Source organism: Nannospalax galili, unplaced genomic scaffold, assembly GCF_000622305.1.
Source record: "Nannospalax galili isolate Female #2095 unplaced genomic scaffold, S.galili_v1.0 scaffold1151, whole genome shotgun sequence".
NCBI classification, from domain to species: Eukaryota; Metazoa; Chordata; class Mammalia; order Rodentia; family Spalacidae; genus Nannospalax; species Nannospalax galili.
The window spans coordinates 376,096-386,251 of NW_008329807.1; the positions used below are offsets into that span (position 1 = coordinate 376,096).

At 37.3% G+C, this 10,156-nt stretch overlaps 1 protein-coding gene across 1 annotated transcript in view; it reads left to right on the forward strand.

The window, feature by feature from the left end:
* Positions 1-2,712, forward strand: part of Zfand5 (zinc finger AN1-type containing 5) — a 7,333-nt gene extending 4,621 nt beyond the window's left edge. Inside the window, exons 4-5 of the mRNA XM_008841816.3 lie at positions 358-483; positions 1,058-2,712. Of these exons, the coding sequence (XP_008840038.1) occupies positions 358-483; positions 1,058-1,206 (275 nt within the window). The 3' untranslated portion in view covers positions 1,207-2,712. The remainder of the gene's footprint in view (positions 1-357; positions 484-1,057) is intronic.
* Positions 2,713-10,156: the final 7,444 nt, after the last annotated feature.

Genomic DNA, 10,156 nt, shown 5'->3' on the forward strand with positions numbered 1-10,156 from the left:
TGCTTTTTATCAACAAAGTTTTTTTTTTTTAAAGTGACTTTTACTGAACAGTAATTAAAGTTTGCAGTTAGGCAATTGACATATGGAAAAAAACTAAACTTGATTAATTTTGTTTTGTTTATTAGACCTGGCCGTTAGAAGACTAAAATTAGAGGAATTTTGTTTTGCTTAAAGGAGTTTCTTAAATGGCCATTTCATACAAGTTATAGGATCATTTACTAGTGTAGTAATTGATAGGAAATACTCAAGACTTAAAAGATTATAAGAAAGACTTATACTTTCTGAATTGTAACTTTCTCTTAAACATATCAACTAGTGATTTCTAGACAGTTTTCTAATTTATAATCTGTTTTTCAGTTGTCACTCAGCCCAGTCCATCAGTTTCTCAGCCCAGTACTTCTCAAAATGAAGAAAAAGCTCCTGAGTTGCCCAAACCAAAGAAGAACAGATGTTTTATGTGTAGGAAGAAAGTTGGCCTTACAGGTATTAACACATAAAACAGTTCATCTCTAACTGCGTGCAATTAATAAGGAGCTCTTGCTTATTCCAAAAAGGACTATTCGATTTTTTTTTTTTTTAAAGATCTGCTTTTTAACTTTCCAGAAAGAGTGCGGTTGAGTTGGGTTTAGTTTTCATCCAATTTGTGTTGCCCTACATTATCATTAACTTCAAGCCTTCTGAATTAGTTTTCTTACTTGTTACTTGTAGAGAAAAGAGAGCAGTGAGCACATACTTTGATTTAGGCATGAAATGGTCCTGGTGCTTTTGGTCTCTTTATTTATGTAGTAAGAATTCTGTGTTTGATTGTATATAGTTTTCACCTGAGATACTACTCGGTTAGTATGTGATGTGGTAGAGCTGTTTTGAGTTCAGGTCATCCAGATTCCAGAAACTGGATAGATTATACCCTGTTGCCAGGAACTGAATCCTTTTATGGTCAAAGCAATGAAAAATTCGTTCCTTTTGTAAGGTGAATAGGGTACTTTTTTAAAAAGTTTTTTTCCTCTTTGATTTGCCACAAGTTGCCAAGTGATGGGGCTTCCTCTTGTTTGTACAGGGTTTGATTGCCGATGTGGAAATTTGTTTTGTGGACTTCACCGTTACTCTGACAAGCACAACTGCCCGTATGATTACAAAGCAGAAGCTGCAGCAAAAATCAGAAAAGAGAATCCAGTTGTTGTGGCTGAAAAAATCCAGAGAATATAAATAACTACATGCGAAGAGACTGAAATTTTGTGTTTATTTTAATATTATCGTAGGAAAACATTAAAGAGCAGATGCATGGCCATTTTCCTTTGATGTTCTCCAGAGTTTTACTTTACATTTGTCTGTCTGATAATTGATATTTTAGGATGTTTGGGTGTTTGTTACAGGCAGAATTGGATAGATACAGCCCTACAAAATGTATATGCCCTCCCCTCAGTAAAATTGGATGAAAATCTGCACAGCAAATTGAACACACAGATAATAGGAACAAAATTTAGTTCCATGTGCCAAACAAAATGAATGAAATCTCTGCATGTTTGCAGCATATCTGCCTTTTGGGAATGTAATCAAGGTATACTCTTTGGCTAATGTTATTATGTGCCTGTATTTAAAAAAAAGAAAAAAGAAAAAAAAAAAGGTACACCAGAAAAGGACTGGCAGTCTACTACCATAGTTAAACTTCACCTTAATTTCGACATCTTTTTTGGAAGCAGGAAGAAAGCTATAAAGAGGATCAGAGCTTCCTTTCTATGAAGCCAGTATTTGGTGCCATGTGTAAGCCTGATAAATTGGTCTTCTCAAAGCTGTCAATTATGCCATTCTGCAGAAGGTAACATCTCACCTGGTTGTAAGTAAAGACACCAAGTCAACTTCAGGGTCCTGAGATAATCTTTGAAGCTTACTGTACTGGCCTGCACCGGAAGATGTCTGCATTATTGTCATTACTAAAAATGTAGCACAGAACTGCAGTAGGATTGATTTGTTTACAAGAAGAAATTAAAACTCTGTTTGATTTTCATATACAGCAGCTCTGTTAAATAACATGCATCTGAATTTTAAGTTGCAAAGGTATCTGAACAGTTAATTTTTCATATGCATCTTTATTTGAATGTTTTGGTTCAAGAAAGAATGTTTAAAGCTTTTTAAAAGACTTCAGTTTTTAATGTAACTGTACCCTTCTGCATGGAAAATCATAACCAACATGGCTGCAGTAGACTTCTTAGTGGTATCCAGCACCACTTGCAGAGGGCTGCTTTATCATATTGTATCTGGGTGTAGGACTCTAGTGTTCTTGGGTGTATTGCATGGGCTGCATTATATACAGCATTGTACAATAACAACTAGAAAAGGCAGTATACTTCACTGATGCTTGTCTGGTAATAATCACTTCTGTGTTATAATGGAAGGTTTTTGTGATGTATGAAACTTGTGTTTTTTATATATAAATGAGAATAGTTAGATTAGTGTTGTGGTAATGCCTGTTTTCATCTGTAAATAGTTAAGTATGTACACAAGGCACTACTGATTTATTGCAGTGTTCAGTCCTAGTTTTTTCTTTATTCTTAAAGTATTCAGTTTTCCTTTCAGTTTTATGTACCTTAGTTCTGAGTTAGATCTGCAGATGTGTACAGATAGTTCATATTTATGTATTGCACATAATCATGCTATTCAGCATCGATGCTATATTGTATTATGTAAATAATAAAAGCAGTGTACAGAGGGAAACTTCTTGTTCATTGGATTTTTAAAAGCCGTAGACCGCTAAAGACGGTTAATAGGAAAAATTTTATTTTTAACTATAGTTATAGATTTGACATTAAATTGATTTCCATTACTGTTCTTGTTGGTCAAGTGGTAGATGTGGAGCACTTCCGGTATGGCACATGCTAAACAATTTTTGGAGAACTTAATAGACACCTTTAATATAAAAACAGTCTTAAAACTTGAAAAAGCAATGAAATTTGAATACTTGCCTGTATCTCTTCTCTATGTTACGTTTTTGGTTTTTTGTTGTTTTTTTTTTGTTTTGTTTTATTGTTTTGTTTTGTTTTTTTCCTGGTGACATCCTGAGTGGGAAAGTAGGAATACTTTTTGCTTACAGGGAGCAATTGCTTGGTTTGCGTGGACTTTGGCTGTAATGTAGAGAGGAAGGAACTATGGACTTAGTCTTTGCAGGTGTCATGCCAGATAGTAATGAACAAGTAACAGTTACCTGCCCCACAGAACACATGAAACCAAGAACAGCCATTGCTTTTCAGGGATAGCATTAGAATGGAAATGACCTGCTTCACTTCTGTCCTTCGCTGCTACTTTTGTATCAAGTGTGTGCAGAGGTCAGTGTATTGAGTGAACAGTATCTCCCTCAGTCTGAAGGGTATTCAGTCAAGGCAGAGTTTTAAAATTAATGGCATTTTGAGGGAAGCTTGTTCATTTTAAAATTACTTCCTCACCATTGTCAACAAAAAATCTGATGCTTGACCTTTTTTGTTGGGGAACTGAACTGATAAAAGCATGGAGTGACATGTAGGAGGTGGGAAAATGATAGACCCTTAAGCTCCCCCATCAGTTTGTGGATGTCTTCAGTAGCAAGAGATAATAGCTATTAAAGGTTTCTCTAATCACTTGTGGGGAGAAGAAGGAACAGGGTTTCACATTAGATCAGGCCTAGGACTCACTGTGTAGTCTGGGTTAACCTGGAACTTTTGGCAATCATACCTTAGCTTCCAGGAGGTGGGATTACAGATTTAAATCCATAATCTTTTGACAAGAATCTTAAGACTTGAATTTACTAATTTGCAGGAGAATCCACGGGGGAGTCTCAGTGTAAGGCATCCAAGAAGACTCAGATCTGTTCTACCCAGACTTGGAATTCAGACTCTGTATCCATCAGTCCAGACTGACTAAGACTTTAATGGGCCCTGAAATTGAACATGTTTTTCCTTATATAAATAGACAAGTCTTTGCATGTAGTCTGTAAAGCTAGGGTGGACTTTCCTACCCAGTGTATAATTTACAAAGGAACCGGGCCGGGGATGATGACATGGGACGGGTCGGTTATTTTTTCAGTAGTAATTAAGATCATGAACCCTAATACAAGGTTATATTGTGCATTATTTTAAGGCCAGCCACATTGGTTGGCTTATGCAAAAGGTGGTAACTACCTGCCTGAAGTTTAAAGAAAGCACTTAAAACGTTTTTTATTGTTTTGTTTCTTGTTCCTTTTGTTTTTGAGGCAAGGTCTCCCCTGTAGCCCCAACTGGCCTGGAACATGCTGTAGACCAGGCTCACCTCAAACTGAAGAGGTGCACCTGCCTCTCTGTGCTGGAACTAAAGGCATGCACCACCATGCCTGGCAAGTAATGGTTTTTAGAATTTGGAAAGATGAAAGGCTAAGATCGGTAGCTTTTTATTTTTAGGCTGGTCTTGCACTTGTGATAGTCTTTCTGCAGATCCTGAGATTACAGGCGTGTGGCACTCTTCTGTTTTGTTTGAAACAGGGTCTCACTTGGAAATCACTGTCTAGCCCAGGTGGATCTCAAACTCCTTCAGGGAGTTCCAAATGCTATGTTACAGATGTGAACTGCTGTGTCCAGTTTAAGATCTGTAACTTTAACGATTTGTTTGAAATGATTGAAGTCATTCTTTCAAGCTGGACTTTTTTTTTTTTTTTTTTTTTTTTTTTTTTTTTGCAGATACCTATATTTAAAGAGTAGCTTAAAATAGGAAAAGGTCTACTACATAATAGTAAGATACTAACCATACTGCTAGCTTTGTTTTTATCTAACATTCACATAATTCCAAAATCGGATGTGTTGAGAAGCAAAAGTCCCATCCTGTCAACATACCCCACTACTTGAAGTACCTATGCGTTTTAGGTAATTGTTGTACCATAGGATTCTTAGCTGTCTTCCACTTTTTGTAAACATTTGCCTATGTACAAATATAATCTGACACGTCTTCATTTGCAACAGAATTTATACAGTTTTTGTCCATAGTATTGGGTCTTAATTTTATAGAGTGCTGAAAGCAATAAAGTTACATTCTCCAGGGGCAGGAGAGATGGCACAACAGTTAAGACCTCTTGCTATTCTTCCAAGAGGATTGGAGTTTGATTCGCTGTACCCTCTCAGGAGGCTCCAGCCCCAGGTGATCTGACCTTTCTGGCTTCTGGGCACCTGCACACCTGTGGCATGCACACAACATAGAGGTAAAACGTTACAAAATTATATACCCTTAAATGGCCTAGAAGAATTTGTGTGTTAAGCAGCTCCTTGTGGCAGAGCTTTATGTTTACAATTTACCTTAAGCATATAGTGAAAATATTTAGTAGTTAACTTCCTTGGGGAAAAAAATGTACATTTTCAGTTTCTATGAAAGCAAAGAGCAGAGCTGGCAAGATGGCTTGGCAGGGTAAAGGTACCTGTTGCCAAACCTAATGACCTGACTTTGATTCCCCAGGACCACATGATGGGGAGAGAACCACTTCTGATCTGCATGTTATACATGCATGTGTGCATGGGGCACACCAAATAATGTAAAAGTAAATTGCAAAGAGCTGTGTTTTTATTTTCTGTTGCAATGCCTCAAATGAAAAACATTTTATAGCATCAATGTACCACTTTGTTGACACTGTTAAGTGCTACTTTCCTCTTTGGGGTTTTATCATTTGAGGTACTTAATGGTAGCAAGCTGAAAGTATGGGTTACTTTTAAGTAAATTGATATGTTTTTTTTTTTCCCTGATGATTTTGATTGAGATTGTTACCACAGAAGTTTAGGTTGTAGCTGGGCATGTAGTATCTCATGCCTGTAATCCCAGCACTCCAAAGACTGAGGCAGGAGGGTTGCTGCAAGTTTGAGTCCAGTCTGGGCTAAGTGAGACCCTATGGAACTTCACATTGCATACATCTGAAATGGCAATGTGCAAAGACAGTTCTAGAATTAATCTTATTTTCAGAAGTTAATAGGGAGTCTTCAGTGCATTGTCAAATTTCAGTCAAGTACAGGAATGCTTCACTAAGTTTCTCAGACATCCTGTGTGTATAATCTGTGGCAAACTTCTTTTAAAAGTTCACTGGTCTTGGCTACATAATGTACGTTTACTCATCCTTGCCATTACTAAATAGATTCAAGCATTCAGATTACATTACCACATAAACAATGCACGGCTTTTTAAATTTTATGTGTATATTGCCTGGATGTGTGTAAGTGCACCTGTGTTGTGCAGTGCCCACAGAAGGCAGAAGAAGGTGTTAGATCCCCTGGAACTGGAGTTACAGATGGTTGTTAGCCACCATGTGGGTGCTGGGAATTGAACCCAGGTCCTCTGCAAGAACAGCCACTGCTCTTAACTGCTGAGCCATCTCTCCATCCTCACAATGCAAGGCTTTTTATCATCACTACATCTATCTACTTTTAGAGAATGCCTAGTTTTATTAAATTCTGTGTCCAGCCCTCTGAGAAAAGCACTTCACTGGGTGGTATTTCTTGAGGAAACCCTCCCCTGTACCTTTACCATGGTAAAGATCTGATACACCCACAGACTGTGTTAAATGCTATTGTAAAGTCATTCTGCGGTAAAAAGGTGTAACAATGGTTAATCTGCCAACTTTAGCCATTTGTGTTATGTATGTGTATACATAGGCTAAAATTATCAAGTGTTTAAAAGATGCCATTTTTAATGCAGTTGGTATGAAAATTAGGTGGTTTTGCGTATCTGGGGTCACAACCAGTTTTATCTGCCAGTTTTATGGCAAGATTATATCAGATGAGAGGAATGATGTCACATGAGACGGGTATTTAGAGGCAAGTTAAATCTACAGGCATCTAATACAGTGCATTCACACTTGGGCATGACCCTACCATTAGAGTGATGTGTATGTTTGAATCTTAGAAAATGAGGCTTTTATGATGAATTAATGAGTAGTTTTTCAGTTGTTAATAAATTCAGACCAATAATAAACTAGCAAGCATTCTGCATATAACTGATGTCCTTTCTGTATAAAACAGATGTAACCACTATGTAACTTAATACTAAGAAGAGGATTATACCAGTAAGAAATTCTAAATGAAAACAATCTAAAGAAAGGATTATACTAGCACAGTCTTAGTGTACTAGATTCAAGGTATGAAATCAAAAGATTAAAAGAATAGGTTTACCTGTATAGAATCCCTTTTATCACATTTTGTTGAAAGTTTTGAAACAGGTTCTTTGTGGTTTTGACAAGAGTATGACTCTAAAACTTCATTTTAAGACCATGACTAGTTTTCTCTAGTTCTTCACAATTTATTCAATTTTATATAATAGGAACAACCTAGCAAGTTCTAGTACAGGCTTAACAAAAGTTAAATGTGTCTAAACAGAAGCTAGAAATGGTGTGAATTTGCTTGCTCAGCAAACAGGACATGCAACATGTAGCACCCACTACTGCATCAGTTTAATTTGTGCTTCTTACTAATAACCTAGGCTCTTTGAAGGGATAGTAGTACGTGGTCTTGAGATGAAATAACCGTGCTGCAGTCACTGAGAACATGAGAAGCAGGGTAGTTAGGAAGTATTCCCATCCTCTCCGCCTGCAAACACCAGTGCTCTAGGGTTTGACTCAATGCCTAGACACCCTAAGCTACCTTGTGCAAGCTAGAGTTTGACAGCTTTCCAGATTGGGGAGGCTATATTTAAAGTATGTATCTATATCAGAAGGGATATTGTATAGGACTCATAACCAACAAATAAACATTTTAAATTTAGTCAAAATACTGCTTAATGATAGGGCTTGTGAAAACACCTAGTGCTTTAAATTCCCTACATCAGTGCTATCCAATAGAAATTTAATGCAAGATGTATGTCGTTTTAAATTTCCTGGCAACCATATTTTTAAAAGTGGGCGAAATTTTTATATATCTTATTTATACTAATATAAGCCAAAATATCAGTTCAGCATATAAGCAATATAAAAACTTGAGACATTTTGCATTTTTCATTTTGAGATTTTTAAAATCTCTACTGTGATTTCTTAGACCATTTGTCAGACTTCTCACATTTTGAGTGCTCACCAGTCATTTGTGGTTATTCTATTACATGCAAAGGCCTAGAAGCTAAAGCAGGTGTTTTTAAGGGCCTTTAGACATCCACAGCTAACAAAATCTAATGATGTGCAAACCTTATGCAAAAATCCACAGATTAGTTTGAACATAATACTGAATTACATTGTTTAAAACTTTCAAGTTAGTTATCTAGTGGCATACATTTGTAGAGCTAAGAATAACTGTATCTAGGCTGGTGAGATGACTCAGGGTAGAAGCACTTGCTGCCAAGCATAACAACCTCAGTGCCATCTTGGAACCCACCTGGTGAAAGGAGAGAACCACCTGACACAAGTTGACTGTTGACCTCCACATGAACATACATGCCCACACACATCTTAAAATAGCTGCGTCTTAAGATGAGCTAGATCTGTGGTCTCGAGGAAGCCAAATTAAATGGGCCTGCTGAAGCTACTGCAAGGACATTCTGGCATTTGCATTTTGAGGAGACTGTCATCTAAGAAGCTGGAGACAGGTTCAGTGTCAAATGTAAGAATTCACTCTTCTCATTCTCAGGGAGAAACTGAAGACAATTTCTTATGTTTGAGCATCTCCTGTGATCTTGAGGTCCCCCTATATGAGGAGGATAGTGAAGCACACCTAGTTTGGGCTTTAAGGGAAATCATGAATTAGCACAATGGATAAGCATAATCTTCCAAATTATGAAGTTGACCAAGTTGATTCTAGAACTAAGTAAGTAAACTTTAAAATTTTGTGAAGATGAATGTTTAGAATTTCAGAATTCATTTTGGGTATTATTAGGCATAAATCATCACTTAAAAGCCAGATGTGTTAGGGTAGACCTTGGGAATTGTTAGAGACAGGAAAATCGGGAGTTCAAGGCCAGCCTGATTTACTTAGGGAGACTGTCTCAAAAAAAAAAAAAATCATTGTTTCATTATTTGAAACCCCTCTTCTAGACCTCTTAGGAATATTGTGAACCACTGTATGTAAAAAAATCATTGTTTCATTATTTGAAACCCCTCTTCTAGACCTCTTAGGAATATTGTGAACCATTGTATGTATGGAATGCATTTTTCATTACAGGGAAGGCAATGAAGTAGATGGTAGATACTGGCTTTCAAGTCTTTGGAAAAGTTACTTTAACCTTTCGTATCTGAGTATCATCTATAAATATTATAATGGATGTAATAAGTTGAATAGTGTTAAACACACTACTTGATGCAGTTAAGTGTTTTCACTTTCCTTGTATTTTTTTATTACTGGTGTGTGTGTGTGTGTGTGTGTGTGTGTGTGTGTGTGTGTGTGTGTGTACCACATGGTATTTGCAGGAATCTATGGAGGCCAGAAAAGGTTGTTGGATCCCCTGTAGCTGGAGTTATAGGTAATTTGAGCCACCTGATCTTGGTGCAGGGAGCTGACTTAAGCATCTGAAGAACAGGAAGGAGCCACCTCTCCAGCCCCCATGTTAAAAAAAAATAAAGGGTCTTGCCATGAAACCCCAGTTGACTCCAAATTCTGTATCCTCCTGTCTCAGCCTTCCCAGTGCAGGAAATAGAGGTATCCATCACCGTACCTAGCTTACAAGAATGATAATATAAGTTGAAGAACACGATGAGGCACAAACATAGGACTCTGGTTATTTGAAAAATATGCTTTTTCTTATACATTTTTATTGAATTTTTGTGTATTTTATACACCTGTACACCCCCATTGGTATCCTCCCCCACCTCCGGATTTCATGTGCTCTGCCCATTTATATTAAGGCCACCTGGTGGGTGAAGTTTAATATAGGAACCCTGTCCAAGGATCCACACTCTGCAGACTCTTATTCTCTACGGTTTGGTCATTTGTGGCCCTTTTTGTTCATTGCCTTCAGTCGCGTGAGGGAACTCTGTTGATGAGAGTTGAGAGATGCATTAGTATTCTCTCTGCCCCTTGTTCCACTATATTCCATGAGCCTTAGGTGTTGAGGTTCCATTGTAGATGTGTCTCTTAGGGTTGGGCATTTCACAGACACTTCAACTCTGTATAACCAGTTGTGGAACTCTGTAATGGTCTCCATCTTTTGCAAAGGAAGCTTTGATGAGTGGTAACTGGTGTCATACTTGTTTGTAAATATAAGG